This window comes from Tinamus guttatus, unplaced genomic scaffold (assembly GCF_059628265.1).
Source record: "Tinamus guttatus ecotype Peru unplaced genomic scaffold, ASM5962826v1 Tinamus_guttatus_pri_ptg000356l, whole genome shotgun sequence".
Lineage (NCBI taxonomy): Eukaryota > Metazoa > Chordata > Aves > Tinamiformes > Tinamidae > Tinamus > Tinamus guttatus.
This window is the reverse complement of record NW_028288890.1, coordinates 4174260-4194372: the sequence shown is the minus strand read 5'-3', so window position 1 is coordinate 4194372 and position 20113 is coordinate 4174260. Positions and strand designations below refer to the sequence as shown.

At 44.6% G+C, this 20113-nt stretch overlaps 1 protein-coding gene across 1 annotated transcript in view; it reads left to right on the top strand.

The window, feature by feature from the left end:
- Positions 1–20113, top strand: part of TSPOAP1 (TSPO associated protein 1) — a 65561-nt gene that overhangs the window by 23806 nt on the left and 21642 nt on the right. Inside the window, exons 6-18 of the mRNA XM_088529961.1 lie at positions 998–1105; positions 2080–2163; positions 4857–4946; positions 5410–5532; positions 5934–6038; positions 6367–6417; positions 11446–11629; positions 11950–12170; positions 12738–12847; positions 14468–14577; positions 15985–16800; positions 17340–17491; positions 19435–20028. Of these exons, the coding sequence (XP_088386087.1) occupies positions 998–1105; positions 2080–2163; positions 4857–4946; positions 5410–5532; positions 5934–6038; positions 6367–6417; positions 11446–11629; positions 11950–12170; positions 12738–12847; positions 14468–14577; positions 15985–16800; positions 17340–17491; positions 19435–20028 (2748 nt within the window). The remainder of the gene's footprint in view (positions 1–997; positions 1106–2079; positions 2164–4856; positions 4947–5409; positions 5533–5933; positions 6039–6366; positions 6418–11445; positions 11630–11949; positions 12171–12737; positions 12848–14467; positions 14578–15984; positions 16801–17339; positions 17492–19434; positions 20029–20113) is intronic.

The window sequence follows — 20113 nt, the reverse complement described above, 5'->3', positions numbered from 1 at the left end:
AAGCAGTTGCCTAGATGGAGATGGCTGTTCAAATGTGTCACTTGACACGGAGGAACCAGATCATTAAGGGTATGTTTCGTTTGTAGCCCAAATGAAGAGGCTGGACATTTTGTTAAGGACTGGCGTTAAGAAGAGGGAAAGATTGCATAAAAATTCATTAGGTGTTTTAAATTTCCTATGAAACTTTGTCTCCAGACCATGTACTTGACTTAAAAAAAAGAAAAAAAAATCCAAAAAAACCCAACATTTTTCCCCTCCATTTTTAAGTAGATCTCTACTTCTGGAGGGATTCTTGAGTGCCTCTGTAATTGGCTTCTGTAACTTTTTTATGAGTGAGTGTGAATATTTGTAACAGTGAGATAGGTGTGAGCGGGGCAAGTTTCCAGGTAGGATTTGCCTTGTTTCTCCCTTCCTCTAGTTTGGTGTTGGCACACGTAAGACACACGGCTCAGGTGCTGCCATATCACTTCTTCATGACTAGCCACTGAGATGTGTTTCTCTTGGCATTTCTTGTCTGCCTTTTCCTCCCTTTGGATTCTGAAAGTGTCACCGAAAGCCTCTTTGCCACTCTCTGCTATTTACGAGTGTCCTGTTCTTTCTCCTGATGTTTTTCCTGTTTTTTTTTTTTTGGTGTTGCTTTGAAGAGGGCCATGGAAGATGCTGCCCTTCCTCTCATTGAATCCGTAGATGAGGCACCAATGGGAGCTGGGGCTTGAGAGCTTCCTGGGCCGACTGCTGCACTGCGGGATCAGCCGAGCGGGAGCCGCTGGCTCTGGGTACTGGGAGCTGCTCAGCGCAGGTCTCTCTTTGGCTGAGTAGTCTCTAGCAAGACAACAACCCCTTTTCATGTATAATGGTGCTGTTTAGAGAAGAGTGGGGGTTTTGATACGGAGTTTTGCTCACCCGTGCTGTCATTAAAGTCTCTTCTCCCTTGGTGTGCGCAGCTTGCTCTGTTCTGGTTGTCTCTGAACTCACTGGGGTCTCTCTTCCTCTTCAGGTGGAGCCAGGTGTGCTACCTTTGGGACCTACTTGTGAAGAACATGAAAATTTCCCTCCCAAAAATGCAATAACAGGACAAGAGACCGGCCAGCAGATAGAGCATCTGGTGAGTTGTGGTTCCTGTCTGGAGGTTCAGGAGGGGACTGTAGATACAGGCCTTTTCCTTCCAGAATGAAGCGAGTCTGTTTTCAGGTGAGGGAGTGCAATGCTGCTGCTTGGGTTTTTAACTTGTGCAAACCAAGCAGAGATTGGGGGACAGAAGTACTTCTAGGGGCAAGTGTTCTGTGAAATTGGGAAACCCATTTTGTGAAAATGGGAACTCGAACTAGGCACAACTTGGAAAATCAGTGGGCAAAGCACAGGCATGGAGGGCATTGCTGAGTCAGGTGTTTTGCCAAGTCTTGCACTCACCAACAGTGGAACACTTTAGAAGAAAATGAGAGGGGAAACATATCAGCAGTCTCCGTGCTGTGTTGGATTTAGTCTTATATGGGCATGGATTAGGTGTGACTAATGTGGGACAGATGTTGTATAAGGAATCCGTCCCTTGCAAATTATTCCAGTAAACAAGGACTATTCACACTGAGGTTCAGCAGTTCATAACTGTCTGGGGAACCAAGAATGGTAGCAAGTAAATAGAAATAAGGTACTTAACCAGAGGGTGTCTGCTCTCCAGTTAGATGTCATTTGAATTAGAATAAGAGTTCAGATAGCACAGCTAATGTCTCAAGCTGGGTATTTTGCACAGCTCTGTCACTGTTTTTCCCCCCACATCTCATCCTTCTTCTATGTGCAAATGGGAACAATTTGTGCAAATAGGAAACAGAGGACAGTTTCCAAACATTGAAGGGGTCAGAGGAGAGAAGAAAGGGAGTGCTGTAGCACTTGAAATTTTTTTGGTTTTATTGCCTTTTTAAAACTCTCCTTGGATTTAAAAAACTCCTTGTGTTTGTCCCAAAGCAATTTTCTGAAGAAAATGGCAAAAGCTTGTGTGGCATTGGGTCAGAGAAGCCACGCTTGAATTTCTTGTACATTGTATGAACATGGGTTCACTGACGAATGTGTGCTTCTTTTGTGCAGGAAATTGAACTCAAAAAAAAGCGCAAAAAATGTGAAAACCTTGAACATGAAGTGAGGAAAAAGCATAAAAGATGCAAAGAACTAGTAAGTATTCTTGTTGCCTTCTGTTGCAAACATAACAGTCAAAAAGTTAACTGTGGTGTTCTCCTCTTGGATATTCTTCTGTTTATCTCAGTAAGGGGTCACTAGGTTTTTTCCTGGTTTTAGCAGTGACACAAATTCTGGACTTCAGTCCTTGAAGCTGGAATTGTTTATTTAGTCTTTCAGCTGGCTGTGGGTTTCATTACTGGATGAAACTCCATGACTCTTACTAGTTTGGAGTGAGGTTTACCATTTTCACAAGCACTCCAGAGAAGTATTATGAGATTTCTACCTCTTGAGATGGGAGTTACAGATACCCATGGTCATTTCCTTGTGCTTCTTATTTGTTGGATGAAAACCTGCCTCTGCAGGTCATATCACAGAACGTGGACTTTTCCCTTGCATTTGAATTTTGCTAAGCATATTGCCCAAATGTGCTATTGGTGACTATCACAACGTTTAGTTTCACTCAAGAGTGTTGACTCTGAGTAGATGTTTCGCGTCTTGCTCAAAGCTCAGTTCAGGTCAGGTCTAAATAGCTATAAGGGACAGCTCAGTCTCTTGCTCCCAACTTCTTGTTCATCTTACCTGCCTCTTTTAATTCCCATATTTTCACAAAAGTAATTTTATTCTTTGATATGTGTTGATTCTTCATATACTTTTGGTACAGTACTGCCTTTCACATGGTATTACGTGTTAGAGCTTAAATTAAAGGGTTTGTTTTTTGTTTATTTGTTTTGTTCTGTTTTTTCCTGCTGTCTAGAACTGCTTAAAAACGAATGTAGCCCTGAGGTTGAGATGGGCAGAGCCATCGGAGTCAAAAAGTCTGTCTTTATGCACTAATTGCCTTATCCATATTCTCTGTAGATCTTGCATTGGACAACGTGAAACACAGCCTAATTGTTTATTCTTGTGTGTTTCCACTTGCTTCCTAGTGTCTCTCTACAGTGTCAGCTGCAATTCTGAGCATTTGCCACTGTTTCAAGGTGCCAGAGCAGTGTCCTTGCTTCGCCTTACCCTTCAGAAGCCGTCTAAAACTATTTGCATCTCTGGCCCTCTGGCTAGTACCTTTGCTGTTGAAACTTCAGCCAGAGACTTATGTGCATCTGTATTCCACGAGATAGGTCAGAATATGGCTCTTCAACACTGTCATGACCAAAAAAAAAGAAATACTGAGAGAAGGAACCTTCAGTCTGGCTGCTGAATCTGATGGAGCTTTTCTCCTGCATGACTTGTACAATTTGGTTTTTTTGCCATGGGTCACACACATTTGTAACTACTGAATCCAAGCTATGTGGAACAGTCTTTCCTTCTGTGATCAGTACCTTGGTTAGATGTTTGGTTGCTGCAGCAACTTGGAGTCAGGCTTCTTCTTTTTGATGGAAGTGTTCATGTGCCTTGTTTCAGTCCAGGGTCATCTGGGTAGCATTTGGTCTGGCTCACTCAGAATCTGTTGTCTGAGGAATCTGTTGTTGTCTAGATTACCTTAGGACATGGAAGAGATCAACTCCCAGAAAAAGACATCACTTTTATGTTTATCCTGTTAGGAACCTCTTCTTTGTTGAGTGTGTATGGAATACTGTCTTTGTTACAAGCTGGCTCATGTGGGTAAGACCAAATCTGAGTGTGCTTCTTTGTTTAAGATAAAAAATTCCTTGGAACTTCTTGAGCTTCTTTGGGATTTCCCATGAGCTGCAAGTTCCTGAGCCACAGTATTGAATGAATACGTTGAATGAATCATTGCCTGCTTGCTCTGCTTTCTCATTCCTGTCTAGACATCTTCTGTTGGCCGCTGTAGGCAGTAGGATTCCGGACTAGAGGCCCCTTTGCTCTGGTTTATTTTCAGGTCCTTAAGGGATAAATACATCATCGGATGAGGCGTTTTTGGACAGTAGCTTTTCAAGATCAAGAACAGACCAACCCATCTTATACTGCTGGGCCCGAGACTCTGCCTGCATAGGGATAACCAGGAAATACTTGTGTACAATTTTGGCATGGGGGAGAGCTTGTGTGTCCATGTGGAGTTGTCTGGGACTGTGAAACTTGAATTTCTCCAGTGCTCTACAAAGCAGCTGTGCAGAGCCTTGCAGATGGACTAGACCCAGCCAAGTCTCCCTGCATTTCTGTGGTCTCCTGCTTGCCCAGAGACACTGTTATCTAAGATAGTGATAGCTGGCTCACGTTGCCTTCTTGACTCCAGACTGAATCCTCATTTTTTGAGTTAGACCTAGCTGTTTAAAACTTTTTAAATTGAGTTTGTAGTCTAACTCCTTTTAGGCCTTATTATCCCCAATAATATTCCCTCCTTAAACTGAAATTTCTCAAGAAGACTTTTTTCTTGAACCAACAGTGAAACTTGCCAAATTGTAGGTGTAGATGGGGTATAGTTCCAGACAGCAGCATCTACATGAGGTGGCACTGGAGTTGTGAGGTAGGCAAGGGAATATCTTTTTCATTCTGCAGGTTGGGACTACAGAAATGAAAAAAGAAACTTAAGAGTACCTGACAACAGGGCTGGTATCTGTTTCAGTAGTGCTGCTTGCTTGTGTCTTGCAGCCTTCAAACAGCATTGCATCAGCATCCTGCGGCATCGTTCAGCAGGAGCAGTGGGGCTACCTGTTTGACACGCAGTGGGAGAAGGTGGCAGGGGGGTTAAATGGGGCTCTTGGTGGAGTAACACCTGCTTTTCTGGACAGGAGATCCAGCTGCAGGAGATACAGAGTGAAAATGCACGACTGGCTGAAGAGAACTCGCAGCTAAACGAGAAGGCTGGATGGGCAGGGCAGGTAAAAAGCAGTATTTTTGTCTGTCAGATGGAGCATTAGCTCTGTAAGACTTTGAGAAGAACTTCCTGGAGTGGTAGGGTTTTAGGTTGCCAGCTTAGTAAATGTTGGGTGCCTGTCAGGCGCCTGCAAGCACAGCAGTAAAACTGCCCTGTGTTTATTGTAGAATTCCTGTTCGTGAGTGATGCCCCTCCTTGAGTTCATACATGATTTGCCTACCAAAATGACTTGTTAATGTGCAAATGTGTTAATGTACAAATAGGTATACATCACATTGAGGACAAACACAAAGGCATGAACACTTGTTTTTGATGAAAACCAGAGGTAGAGGGGATTGGTGGTTCTAATATCACAACTAGGAGTCAGGTCTGTAAAACAGTCTATTGGGAGGTGAAAATAAATGGTCCCATATTATGTATACATTGACTGTGGCTACTTGTGCTGATTGGCAAGCCTTTCTTTCCAGGTTGAATCTGAGAATGCTGACCTGAAGTTGCAGGTTGTTTTGGTTACTAAGGAACGCGATTCAGTGATTCAGACGAATCAAGGACTCCAAATCAAGCTGGAGAATCTAGAGCAGGTGCTGAAGGTCAGTATGACCTGTATGGCTGGAAGAACTGTTTTGAAACTTAGTACTGTTTTGGATGGCACAAGTAGTCTCTCTGCTTTTTTTGTCCAGTCTTTTGCATCTGTGCTTCTCTTGGGGAATCTTCTGTGCTGGCACCCTGGGGTCTGACTTTCCAAGGTGGGCAGAGATGCTGGAGAAAGGCTGCTGCAGGGGTCTGGCTGGGAGGGGAGAGATGGTGGCCACCACCAAATGAAGCATTCTTTTTGCTTGTGTTGCTCTGGTTTGTGGTGGGAAATTCTTGCTTTTCCCTGTTTAATGATGATGTGAAATACAGACAATATTTTGGTTCTGTGGCCTGTGAGAGGACATGGGACGATGTTCCAGTAATGTGGTCCTAAAACCCTCTGTGAATTGTTCCGCAGCACATGAGAGATGTGGCTGAGCGAAGGCAGCAGCTGGAAGTTGAGCACAAGGAAGCGCTGCTGGTGCTGAAGGAGAAACAAGAGGAGGTCAGACGGTTGCAGCAGGTATGCAGCGTGTGAGAAAACGGGCGTTCTACTCTCTGAATCCCTGGAAAGAGATGGGACTTCTGCACCGTGGCTGCTTGGAGGGGCGGTGTGGGAGGAGGTATGTGTGCGTTTACCAGGAAAGTAACACAGGAAACGTGTCTTTGTCTATGGGAATTCTGTTACCTGGGGCTTTTCTCCTGCTCGCACTGCTCTTTGTCCATAGATCAGAGGTGCCTTCAGCCAACATTTTAAATCTATAATGGGGTCTGTCAAGGTGATGATAGTATTAGCAGGAGTGAGCTTAGATAGGCTGCTTTTTTATTTACTGTTTCTTATTTCTTTGAAGGCCCAGGCAGAGGCAAAAAGAGAACATGAAGGAGCAGTGCAGCTTCTAGAGGTAAGACAAAAGAAAACAAGACAGATAAGGGACTGCAGATTTAGTATCCTCTGTTTGTAATAGTGTTGTTGACGCCCTGGATTTTGTTGATTTTTGTGTGGAATGCTGTGAAGTCTAGGTCTGTCACAAGATAGTGCTGCTGTGCCCAAGGACTGATTGTGGTGACAGAGTCGTCGCTGGGTTTATAGTTTTGTCTGGTTCAACTCCAGCCTTTACAGTCCTTAAATTAGGGTCCTTTATTCAGGCTGTTCCCAATACTTCTTTGAAGGCTGCATATAAGAACTAACCTCTGATCTGCCTGCTGCCTTTTCCAGGATCTTCTGCAGGGAGAAAGAATACTTGTGGCCATGTTATTTGATTTTTTTTTTTGGGGGGGGGGTGCGTTATGTGTGCTCTATGCTATTTATTAATGAATAAAGGAGAAATGTGGCCTTTGCCTCAGCATAACAAGTCATGAGGTATGAGGCAGCTCTTTCATGCTACTTACTAGTCTGGGACCAGCTGTGTGAGTTCTCTGACATCTGTAAAGAAGGGGCTTTGTCGTGTGGGCAGGTAGTTAATGATTCAGGCTGAGGTTTTCTGAAAGCAAAAACACCTTAGGCTAAGCAGGGTGCCTCAGTGTGTGTTTGAACAATAATGAGACCTCTGTTAATGAGGCCAAGACCCTGACTGCAGCAGTGCCATAGAGTCAGAAGGGTGGAATGAATCATCTCTGTCCAGCACTGTTCTGGGGTTGTCAGGAGCCCAGGAGACTCCGCAGCATCGACAGAGCGCGGTGGGAAGCGTCCTTGGTTGAGGACATTGCTTCGTGCCTGCAAACAGCATCTGTTCCGAGCGGGTCTGATCAGGGTGTGCACTGTGAGATCCCCAGCGTGCCGGGCTCCTGCCAGGCTGGACTGAAATTATTGCAGGCCGGGGGAATGTCATGGAGAAGTGATATTATTTCCAGTATTGCCTGTTCCCTGGCTCTTTCCTGGGCCACTGCTTTTGGCTGCAAAGACAAGAGCTGGGCTGATACAACCATTTTTCCTATCTCCACTGACATTTAGCTGGTTTCTTAGTAACATTTTAAGGGAAGAGAGGTTTGATACACAACAAATGTCGTCTGAATTCATTGCAAAATTGAAGCAGCCACTTTGGTTTCAACTAGACAGCTACCTGTGTAGAGGAGGAAGGGGACAGTCATTTAAGACCTGAGGGGCTGGTTGTGCTGTTCCATAAGGGCCTCATCAGTTAAATGTTTTTGTTTCCATGTTGGTCCAGGGATGCTTTATGAGTCAGTGACACCAGGAGGGCAGAAGGAAGAGAAGTTGTCATTAAAAACTAGTGTAACTTCCATTCCTTGGAGGTGTTTGAAGCCTGCCTGGGCAAGGCTTGGAGCAAACCTGCTTAGCTGCCCCTGCTTTGAGTGGAGGACTTTGGGCTCTCCAATCCCCAGAGATACCTTCTACTATTCTGTGATTCTGTCATAAGGATGCCAGAGGGTGAGGGATGGTGTGGGGTAGTTACTCTTTGAACAGATGCTGCATATAGACGGGTGCAGCTTGGAAAGAAGACCTTAAGAGTTTATGGACATGGAGATGAAAGACTTAGAGGTGATTCCAAAGTAAATGAGGGCTGAAGTCTCAGCTGCCTTTTATACTTCATAGATGAAAAAGCTGAGCTGGGTTTCAAGGATCCAGTTTAGGCTTTTGTTGGAGGACATGGTGATTAGGGCTTAGCTTAGATGAGCTTTGCTTGTCTTTCCTGACCTGGGAGCACGGTGCATGGCTGAGCAGGCTACGAGCTGCTTGGAATCTTGTCCAAGGTGGGTTTTGAGCGCTGTCTTGCTTTCCAGCACTCTTTGGTCTCAGACCTGGGTAAAGGTCTGGCCAGAATGAGCCTGTTCTGTGGTATTTAAGAGTGGTTGCAATAAAGAAAAGAAGACTTGAAATTTAGCACTTAAACTTGTTGCTAAAAGCTTACTGAAATTTGGAGGCCCTCACAAGGTCCATGCTTATACATGCAGTGGGTTTCTTGCGTTTAGATTTAGTTTAGCAGACATACACTTGGCATGGGGTGGTAACATCAGTACGAAACAAGGCAGATTCTTCACTAATGTGATTGCTGATGTGGTTTTATATCTCTTTTTGCTCTTTTCCTTGCTGACAGAGTACTTTGGATTGCATGCAGGTACTGATATAAGCCTATCAAGTAGGATGTGTTTCTCCTCTGACCTAACTTTGGTAGTGGCTTGATGTGTCTCTTTTAACTGTACTCTATGTAAAAGATTGTGAGAGTGTCACCTCCAAAAATTAAATGTATTGAAAGGAGCTACCACTGCAAGTCCCTACAAGTACCTACAAATACCACTACAAGCTGCTTTTCTGTTTAAAAGCTTTGCTTCCTCAATCAATTAAAATTTGAAACTTTTATCAAACTTTGGAGTTAGCCATCCTCTAAGCAGGAGGTTGGTCTGCAGACCTCCAGAGTCTCCCCTTCTAAATGGAATATTTCTCTGATTCTCAAATCTCAAAAACATATAGCAGAAGATGCAGAAAAAGGTAACAAGGATGATCAGGATGGGCAACATCATCCACAGTAGCACAGCCAGGAAGGAAGATGTCTGGGAGGACAAGAATGTTGTGGTGGTGGTGGGTCTAGCTTGGTGGAAAGATAAGTTCCTGAATTGATGGTTACGTTCACCCCACCACGCTGGGCTCCCTGCTCTTGCAGCCTCCTCCAGTAACCATGCTGCTCAGCTGCACTTGGTGTGTGGCTCCTCTTTCTTCTCCTTTTGGACTAAGCATAGACACAGAGTCACCCTTCTCCTACGTTGGGTTCCTGCTGCTTCCCTGAAGATCCTGACCGTGTCCTCAGATTCCCTATTCTTGTCCACCCGCTCCATAGCACTGCCCTGGAAACTCGCTGCTTCCTCGTGTGTGAATCCCTGAGCATTCTGCTAGACCTATGCATCATTTGCAATGTGACAGAAATAATTAGGGAATGCTTGTACATTGATTTGAATAACACAAGATGTAAAAGACACCTGACCAGTTAATTAGGTATCTCAGAATTAAACTCAGGATTATCCAGGATATTGGCTTGGCCACCACTATAAATGGATTTAAACTGTGATTAACAAACTTACAGGATGGAGGTTTATGATGCTATTAGAGACAACATCCAGAGGCATCTGCAGCCTCTGGCCTCCAGGTCCCAAGGTGGAGAACCCTCTGTGGTCCCTCAGTCCTTTTGTACCTGCTGTTTGTTGAAGACTCTGTGCCAAGGTGGGATCAGGGACAAGGTGCTGGTGCAGAGCAGGCCCTGGTTTCATCCAGTACAGTTGTCCTTATAGCCTGTATTTTTTTTTTAATTAAAACACAACACTTAGGAAGGAGCATTTATGTTATAAACCTTAACTGAAATAAATATAGGCACTCATGATTTCAGAGAAATCCTGTGCAATATGGCTTCAATGACTAGGAAGTCCTAAAAAAAAAACGAAAGGTAAGCAAAAGAATATCAGCTGTCACCATTGCTTACAAAAAAGGCCTCATAAGTTAAAAACGGGTCTCTTTCTTTGAACTCTGGGACAGATAAGGCTGTCAGAGCACAAAGGTTCATGCTATGGCTTTTTACATCTCTTAAATTACAGTGCTGGAATGGTAGCTGTGGGTATCTGGAAGGTTAGGAAGGGTTGTGATTTTTGTCTGCATTTCTGGTGTGATGTGGCTAATGGAAAGAGAAGTGGAGAATGCAGATACTTCTGGAAGCTGTTTGTGAAATCCAGTAACACCTTTCATTATAGAGACCGTTTCTTCTTTCCAGCCTTTGTAGCAATGAGTTTCTCGTGATGAATTTCCTAAATAGCTGTTTTGCCTTAGAGACAGAGAGCTCCTAGCCAGTCAGTAGGAAGCAAGAGATAGTCACATGCATATGTGGAATTTGGTAGAGAGTGAGCCAGGAGGATTTTGCAGTCCTGTGAGACAGGAGAGAAGCATCCTCCAGGTCAGATATGTTTTAGAGTTGCTTAAAAAGCAGCTTTTCTGTCTCACAAGATATTTCAAGGCTCGATTCAATTTTTGAGGTTGAAGAAGGATTAGGCATTTCAAAAAAACAAATCTATAGAGCAGAAGATTTTGAAGAGCACGTTCAGCGTCTTCTGTTTTGATGTGTCCTACCTACGCAAAACGATTAGACGAGTGCCTAGGAAGCCTGATGTGGTCTCAGCCCGGAGAGGGAAAACGGGAATAGGAACCACTCAAATGTCACCTCCTGCAAGGCAGAGCTGGACCTCAGCCAGGTGCACTAACATCAAATTAAATAAGTTGGATTTTCTGCATGAACTCTGTTGAAGAACTACTGATTGGGTGAGAAAATGCTGTCAAGCATTAGTGGCTTTTGTTCAGGTATTGCCTGAATTTCATGAGCGGGTCCCACACTGTGAAGTGGTCTTTGAACCTGGATGAGCGATGTCGTGTGGTGGCAAGAGTGAAAAGTTGTGTTCTCCTGGGCATGAAGTTGCCACAGCTGGGGAGTGTGTAGGGGAGGAAGGGACAGTTGAAAGGGTGGCCAGGATTTGACAGCATTTTGGATGGGGAAGATGTAGAGATGGTAGAAAAAGAATGAGAAATGGAAACATTTTTCCCTTCTCTGAGTAGGAATGACTATTCTCAATCATTCTGTTTTCAGGGCTTGTTTTTGAGACGTCTCACCCTACCTTATGCAAGACTTGGATAGGACATTTATGTTCAAACCCAGCATTTTGGGGTTTATTCCTCATTCAGGGATTCCTATTTGAATCGTAATTGAATCCAATTTCTGAATTGAATTTGTAGTTGGCTTCCTAAGAAGTAGTGAGTCTGGGTAGGGCAGGCATGGAGCTGCCAACTCCTATTGAGCATTCCAGAACTGGGGGGACCCTTTTAAGTCCTTAGACATCGAGTATTACTCAGTTTCTAAAAAGATGCCACCAAGGCAAATGCTGTTTGGAGGCTTCTTGGTGGTGTAGATGTGTGCTTATATCTCTTGTGCCTCTCCCTTCAGGCTCGGGTAAAGGATCTGGAAGACCAGTGCCGCACTCAAACAGAGCAGTTCAGCCTCCTGTCTGAGGAGCTCAAACAGTTCCGGCTTCAGACGGGGAAAATTGACCTTCTCACCTCCACACTGGTGACCTCGGAGCCTCCCCTCACCCTGTGCAGCTCCACCCCGCAGCCCCGCTGGGAGAAGGGTAATTGCTGGGTTTGCCTGCAGACCTGTGTTATTGGTGCAAACGGAAAGGTGTAAAGAAAACATTTGCTTAGTTTTTCAGATCTCTCTGGTTCTCTCTCTCTCTCTCTCTCTCTCTCTCTTAAATACCTTTGTTTTGGAGTCATCAAGGAACACCCAGCACTTCTCTGACCAAAGGGAGCCCTGGTTATCTAGTCTGTTGCACTGTTCAATGAATCGCTTTTTGAGAGAGTTGAGCTGCTCTGAGGGCACTTTGGTACTCACTGCTGATCTTGTGTTCTCTGTGTACTTAAAAGCAACAAACAGATTATTTTATTGCAGATTCAACTGTTGTCCCTGCATTGCCGACTCACCAGGACACAAAGAAGACCCACAATGAAGAGGTTGAGTTGGAAACCTCACAGCGGATGCCTGATGCTACTGTTGGCTCTCCAGTTGTTGCTACCAGCTCTCAGAAACAAGCCAAGAGGGTGGAATCTCAGTCAAGCTCTTCAAAATCTGAATCCATGCAGAACAGTCCCAAATCCTGCCCGACTCCAGAGGTTAGTATGGGAGACCCATCCAGGGTGTCTCCTTTCTAGTCAAGAGAGAATAAATGCACTGCTGAGTTTGCTGGGTCTTGCTTTCCTTCCCTCCTGGCTGCCTGAAAGAAACACTTGTGAAACATGAGCAAATATGCATGAAAAGCTGAAAAGGCTTTGGATGCTCATACGTTTAATTCTAATTTGTACAAATTGTGCTACTCCAAGAAGAAAGCAGCTAACGGGCTGTTGTGGCCTCGGGTCACTTGGCCTTGACTTTGTCTAGCTGAGGCTTGAAGCCTTTCAAGGGTGGAGATCCACCATCTGTGTGGGAACTATCCCAAGACTTCATACCCCTCTTGGGAAAGAATTTTTCCTAATATCCCCCACAAACCCTTGCCTGTTATCACTACTTCCACACCTCATCAGGAAATCTTACAGATAGTTCCAGGGGGCAACTGGCATCACACACCAGCTCGGAGGACTGGTTCACTGCTCTGGAGATCCCCTGAGTGTTCCCTTGTTCTAGTCTGGGCCATGTCTTATCCTCCATCTTTAATGCTTGTTTGTTTGTTTGTTTGTTTGAAGGTGGACACTGCAAGTGAAATGGAGGAACTGGATGTTGACAGCATCTCTCTAATTCCCGAGTCAGGCAGCCACGGCCCCGCAAAACTGCAGGTCTTCTTAGCTCGATACAGGTACTGTGTCCTATGTTGTGGTCTTCTGAGGTTAAACAGGTTGTCTCACACTTGACTTCTGTACCCTGGTCTCCAGCATTAGCCACTGGTAGGGATGGGTGTTAGTGTGTCTGTGCATCTGTGTATTTGTTCCTAGGAATTTTTGTGTACTGCGTTACCTGCATAAGCAATCCAATGCAATGAAAACAGCAGATCCATTAGTTGGTCAGTGAGCAGCACTGCTTGAATCCTTACTTTTGAAAATGATTTTGGATGAAAAATTGAGTTTTGAATTGACACATTTCATGAAATACGTGATTTCTGCAGAAGAGCCTAGTCTTCTCCAAGAAAATCTTATGTGCAAGCTCAATTTCTGTATTAAAATTTTGACCAAAGTCTTTGTAGTTGAAATTAAATAAATAAATAAGGAGGAGGCAAGAAAACCTAGCATTGAATGAAGCCATTTTTTTTTTTCTGGTAAGTTCCTATCCACTGAGCTGTTATGGTCAAATGCAAATCCATATTAACAATGAAAAGAATATCGACACATCCTTCACCTTTTAGGCTATAGAGAAGGAAGAAGAAAACTGCAGTGATTCTGTACTTGAAAGGAGCAGGTTAAATATGGTCTGTGTCCTCAGTTTGAAGTTTTGGGCTTAGAAGATCGCAGCAAGCTCGTAGAGAAGATAACATTGCTTCGACATGCTGGAATCCCTCTTAAAGACCAAAGAGTGGCAATTAGCAGTAGATGCTTGCAAATACAAGACATTTCTTGAGGCCTTTTTATGTGTCCTCCAATTAGCTTGAGGATCTGTGGTAGATCCTCAGAGGATCCTACCTCTGGATAGATTAGAACTCCTTGGAGCACAAATCCAACTACCAATGTATTTATTTAAAATATGGAGTTACAGAAGCTCCTCTAGCATGAAAATTTTAAACTGCAGTCCAGCAAAGGGAGATGTATAGCTTGGAGCCTGAAGACTGGATAGTTATGATGAAAATAGAGAGCTGGAAACATTTTCTTCATTCTTATGTAACATTCTTCTTGCACAAATCAGGTCATTCCAGTTTTTCGCGTAAGAAGTTTGAGATTCAGTGTTGTGCTTGTCCATGACAGCTATGTGTCTGGTTAAGTATATCCGAAACGCTTTGGGCATTTGCAGCGGTTTTCCCAAACTATTACGTGCATGAAACGTAAAAAGTTACCTACAAAATATTGTTACTAATGCAGGTGGTTTTAAGGATGTCAGTTTTAGAAATGCTGAATCATGCAACTTGTTTATTTACGATCTTAACATCCAGAAAAAAACATCAGTCACACAGATAATTCAAATACGCACTTTTTAAAAACACTTTTTTCTTGAATCACTTGAATCACTCTGATCTGGTTCCTTCAGACTTCCTGAGACATCTGTTGTGCTACTCAGAAAAGTTATTCGAGATGCTACGTGAATATGGAGCTAGATGTTACTAGCTATATATAAAACTATAAACTAGGGTCTTGACCCTTCACTGTGGAATTAGCTGCTTGCAAAAAGTAGATGCTGTTGCTGTAGGCTGTAAGCTTATCTAACATCACAGCTTGAAAGTGTTGTTATAAGTTACTGTACAAAGTAAGTTTTCTTCCTGTAACTGTTTCAGCTACAATCCTTTTGATGGACCTAATGAAAACCCCGAGGCTGAGCTTCCACTGATTGCTGGAGAGTATATTTACGTCTATGGAGATATGGACGAGGATGGCTTCTTTGAAGGTGTGCTTTAGTGGAATGAAATGTGACTGAACTGCTGTAGAGATCTGATCTCCTTGAAGAATCAGAGAGAAATTTCATTCATCTTAAAATTACTAGATAAAGCTTTTCTATCCAAAGTTAATTTGTTGGAGAGAGCAGATTATGTTGGAAAAGGGTTCATTATGTCATGCTTAGTTAAATCTAAGAAATGGCATCCTGGCCTAGTGAATTCAGTGGGAATTTGGTCCCTGCTTTTCAGTTGAACTCCAGGTTTAATGCACATGGGGTCCCTCCCAAGCCATGGGCAGGAGCAGCATTCAGTCCGTAGGCACCTGCTGCTTCCCCCTTTCCATAGGCTGCATAGTGAGCCAGAGCCTGTAGACAGCTGATGGTCTGAAATATCTCCTCCTCTTAAAGGCAGAGCAGGATATAAGCTAAACAGCCCCCAAAACAGCCTTTATCCTGTTTGGTGTCCTACAGTGCATTTCTCTTGACACCTTTGAAAACATGGTCCTTCTTGATTAATAGGCAGAGGTAATTGAAATTGTGGACTGCAAATTTGTAATGAAAATTCCCTGTGGAGTTGGCATATTTAAAGGGGTCTAAGCTCATAGCTTACTCGGGTGCTTTGCAAGAGCTGAGTCAAATGCATGGCATGTTGCTTTGCTTGTTCTTTGACTGCTCTGGCTTGCTCTTTCTAGTTTGAAGCTTCTCAGTTATTTATTTGTTGCTTAAAGAATAAAAAAGGTTTTTCTTTGTTAACATTTCCTGCTATCCTTGCTCTCAATAGTTTTGATGTAGGTAGGGTTTGAAAGGGCAAAGTATGTGCAGTCCTTGACCACTGCGCGTTTAATGCTGATTTGATGGTTCTTGCACATGCCACGAGTTCTGTGGTATCTGTCATCTTCTTGGTTTCTTTCTAGACATATTTATTACAGAAGCTAGCATAACAATGGAGAGAGATAAAAGAAGGCCAAAGATGAATATAGAGCTGGAAAGATGGAATTTCTTGAGGAGAATATCGCAAAAATAAAAAGAATCTGTGTGGCTAGGAGAAGAGACATGCTGAGAGTCTGCATAGTTTGGGAAGGTTGTAATAAAAGACACTTAAATTAGTAAAGGATCTGTGATCAGGAGCAATGGGATAATGAAGAAGGCAAAAGCCTTAAGCTAATCACTCAAAACACTATCTGGTTAGTTGGCTCTACAAATGTGTGGAGAAGTGAGTTTTCTCACTGTAGCCATTGGGATCTAGCGAGGATAGTTGGAAACTGAGCAACCTTGGCCAGGGATAGACTCCCAGAGCCACTTTCATTCGTGACTGCTGCAGTTGTGACCTGGCATAGAGGATGCCACATTATCTTGATAGATGGTTTGGAAGGTTGAAGGGTAGTTTCAGCGGTAACAGGTTTCCTGTTTTTTGTTTAGGGGAGCTGATGGACGGCCGGCGAGGGCTGGTCCCCTCCAATTTTGTTGAGCGGGTTTCAGATGATGACCTCATGACATTTCTGCCTTCGGAGCTGAATGATCTCACCCATAGTTCATACCAGGAGAAAAGTTTTGTCAGTGCAAGTACCAGCAGTGGAGATAAGAGTGATTACTCCATTGAAGAGAGTAGCATCAGCCCACTGACCAGTAGAGCAGAAGGAGACCAGGAGGAGCCTGTTAGTCACACAGCAGTGCCTTATCCAAGAAAATTGACTTTGATCAAGCAGCTTGCCAGAAGCATAGTTGTAGGCTGGGAACCCCCGCTCTTACCAGCTGGCTGCCCAGACATACAGAGCTACAACATCTATGTGGATGAAGAGCTACGACAAAATGTGAAGAGTGGCTTTCAGACCAAAGCAGTGATTGAAAAGCTGGATTTAAAGACAAAGTCTTACCGTGTATCTGTGCAGAGCGTGACAGAGCAAGGCCGTTCTGATAGACTGCGATGCACTTTCTTTGTGGGGCAAGATCTTTGTGTGGCGCCAACTATGCTGAAAGTCCGGAGCGTCACGGCCACATCTGCGGAGGTCATGTGGCTCCCCTGCAACAGCAATTACAGCCACGCAGTGTTTCTCAATGGGGAGGAATGTGACATAGCAAAACCCGGGGTGTACTGGTACACCTTCCGCAACCTGCAGCCCAGCACCCAGTACGTTGCCAAGCTGGAGGCCCGGCCCTTGAAAGCACCTTGGGAAGAGCTGCCAGAGGGGCAGGAGCAGCACTCAGCTGTGGTACACTTCACTACCCCGCTAGCAGGTATCAGAGCAGTCGTGCCCTGCGCCACTCTGCGGGGAGTGCTTGGGGCAGTGAGCTCTGTCGTTGTTTTGCTCTGAGGTCCTGGAGCAAAGGGAAGCAAGGTTTGTTAGGTTCCAAAGAGTGAGATGTTGTACTGTTTTGTCTTGATTTTTTTTCTTTTTTTTTTTTTCAAAAAAATATTATCTTTATTTTCGTTTGCTCTGGGAGAACGTCCCCTGTGCTGATATGAGCAGCATGCCTCTCAGGCAGTGGAGTATATAGTTTGCCATGACCTTCCCTCACCCTGCTCTAAGGGTTGCTGCATCTTGGCTTCAGCTACTTTTGCAAAGTTGTCTTTTCTGTGCATTAAAACTTTCACAGAACAAGACCACCTTGCCTGCTCTGGTTTTATCTGCCATTTTCCGAGACTATCATAACTATTCCAGTGCAATTCTGCAGTGGCAAATGTGGTGTACAAGTTTGCTCTTTGCTACTGACCAAGTTTAGTTTGGCATTATGCTGTAGTGAGGCAAAAAGAATGAAATTCAGATCTATTGCAGGTACTCCCGATGCTCCCCTGGATGTCCAAGTGGAACCTGGTCCTTCCCCAGGTATCCTAGTGATCAGCTGGTTGCCTGTCACTATCGATGCGGAGGGATCTTCCAATGGAGTCCGCGTCACCGGTTACGCCGTGTACGCGGATGGGCAGAAGGTATCGCACCGACCCGGCGCACGGGGGGTGTTTGTGTGTGTGGTTGGCTGGAGGCTGGTGCTGGGCTTGGCAGGCAGACACGGAGCCACAGGACGTGGAAAGGAACCGGTGTCTGTATGAGTCAGCCGAGGCACGTGGTGAATGTTAGTCACTGAGGTGCCCTGTGGCCTAGCCAGGGCTGAGGGGTCCTGGCTTTCTATGTTGATAAAATATAAAGGAAAGGAAGACAAAGCCACGTTCTAAAAAGCAATTGGCTTTTTGCTGGTAAAGGACATTTTGAGTAAATGTGGTTAGCATGGGGAATGGAAGCTGGTGCTGCAGGTCGGCCATGCAGGGCTGATCCAGACTTGTGGGCTCCGGTGTGGGAGGCACGTTAACTGGGGGGTGTAGATGTTGCGCCAGAGCTGTTTCATGCTGGTGTCCATAGGGGAGATAAATGAACTACCATATGGAATGCGGAACCTTGTTCCTGTGGAAGTGAGCCTCCAGGCTAGGTGTATACCTGAAGGACTCTACGCCTTGATAATTATTTAGTCCAAATTAACTGAAGATAGAAGAGACCAAAACCACATTATTTCTACCTCAAACTAAAGCAGTTTTACAGTATCCGGTCAGTAACTCCAGATTTTACTACTCATTTGTCATTTCTTTTTGTAGAATCTCTGTAGGATTTTGAACAGGATCCAAGAGCAAGGCAGGTTCCGTATCTTCCTGAGGCCTCACAACCTAGTTGCTCCATGAACTCCTCATTCATAGTATCTTAAGAATTTGATCTCTGCTTTCCATCCCAATATGACATTTGACACTGTGTTCATAGGGATCCCATTCCTGTTGTATCTCCTGCCCTGGCTGGTTCCATGCTCTCCCTCAGCACAGTGGAATCAGAGTCTCCATCCAGCCCAAGCAGTCGGTAACAGAGTCCTAGTTTAGTCTGTACAGATTCTCTCTTCCTCACTGAGGTGCTTAGCTTGCTAATTGATTCTAAATTCTTTGGCACCTAGTCGGGCCTTATTGCTGTTGACTAAACAGTTTTCTTGAGCATGAACATACACATTTAAACATGAATCCTTCCTCCTTCACAGCTGATAATCCAAAGAAAAAGCTCTTGAGGGATCAACTGGCTGGCCAGGAGCTCAGTGTTTTCAGTTAGAGAATGAGGCATGGAGATTGCTGATCAGTGCACCAAGTCTTGCTCTCCACGTAGGAAAGGATAGTGACAGAAGAGGCTCTGTAAAGCTTCAGGATTGATTTGAGATCTAGTAAGCATGCCAGGAGGAGGCAGTAACACTAATTGGCTTGGAAAGAAATGACCCCAGTACACAGCCTTGCCCCCACTTGGGGATTGTCCCTGGACTGACGAGTGAGGTGTAGTTCTCCAGCCCATTCCTAAATCAGGAACAGGTAAAGGTGGGTGTATATGGAAAACCCACTGTCCAATACTAATAGCTGCAAGGATTTTCTATATTGAAATTGGCCTGCAGGGTTCTGCACGTGTGATGTTGCGCCATGTCCCCTGAGAGAGGCAAGCCACAGCCATGTGGGAGAGTACAGAGCAAACCAGAGTGATGCTGTGCTGGCTGTTTGCTGTTTATCATGGAAATGCCTTTCCCCTATGCAGTTCAAAAAGAAGGAATCTACAAAGTTGTGCCATGAAAAAAGAGATGGGATGGCTTTTTAAGTGCAGAGAACAGGAATTAGAAACTGGATTAAGAAGGAGTATAGTCTTATTTTACAGAATATCCATGTTTCTCAAGTGGTTATGGTAGTTAGTTCTCTTCACTGTTTTTGCTTCCCCAGTATTGTATTGAAGGGTTGGAATCCTGCCTTCCTGTTGCGAAGAGCTTTGGGGACACTTGTAAACTTTGAATTTGGGAGTTGGTGCCATTTGCAGGAGGCATGAGCTGTGCATAATAAATAGCTCTTTCTTGGTTCTTTGCTTGCAGGCAATAGAAGTTACCTCTCCAACAGCTGGGAGCATCCTGGTGGACCTGTCCCAGCTTCAGATGTTCCAGGTGTGCCGGGAGGTTTCTGTGAGAACCATGTCCCTGTATGGGGAGTCAGTGGATTCAGTTCCAGCTCAGATTTCCTCTGTCTTGCTGAGAGCTTCTCGTCATTCTTCACCTTCAGATTCTGCTGTTTCTACCAGTTTTACCTCTAGGCTGCCCTTTGGAGAATCGAGGGGTTCTCTGCCTACGCGCAAACCACCCACACACCAGAGAGCTCCACTCTTCCTTCAGCAGAAAATTCCCCCTAATGGTTCAGATGCCAAATTGACTGGTCTTGCCTCTAGCTGTGATGGCTCAGCACAATCTCTGCTAGAGAAGGCCTCTTCACAGCAAAACCCCTCCTCTCCCAGTGGTTCCTTGGTGCAGGTTTCAGACACTTCCTCAAAGGGTTCAGACACTGCACAAGACAAGAAAAGCCTGACTGTCCTTCCTCAGCAAGCCAGCAGCCCAGGGCTCCCAAGTGAGAACATAGAGCCTCTATCTCCAGGCGAAGCAGAACTGAAGGGCGCAGGTGAAGGAATGGAAGCACAGGTAAGTTCTTACATTGTTCACCCAGGACCATGTGTGCTGGGAAGAAGAATTAGGTCATTTTGGGAAATGGAATTAAAAACCATTG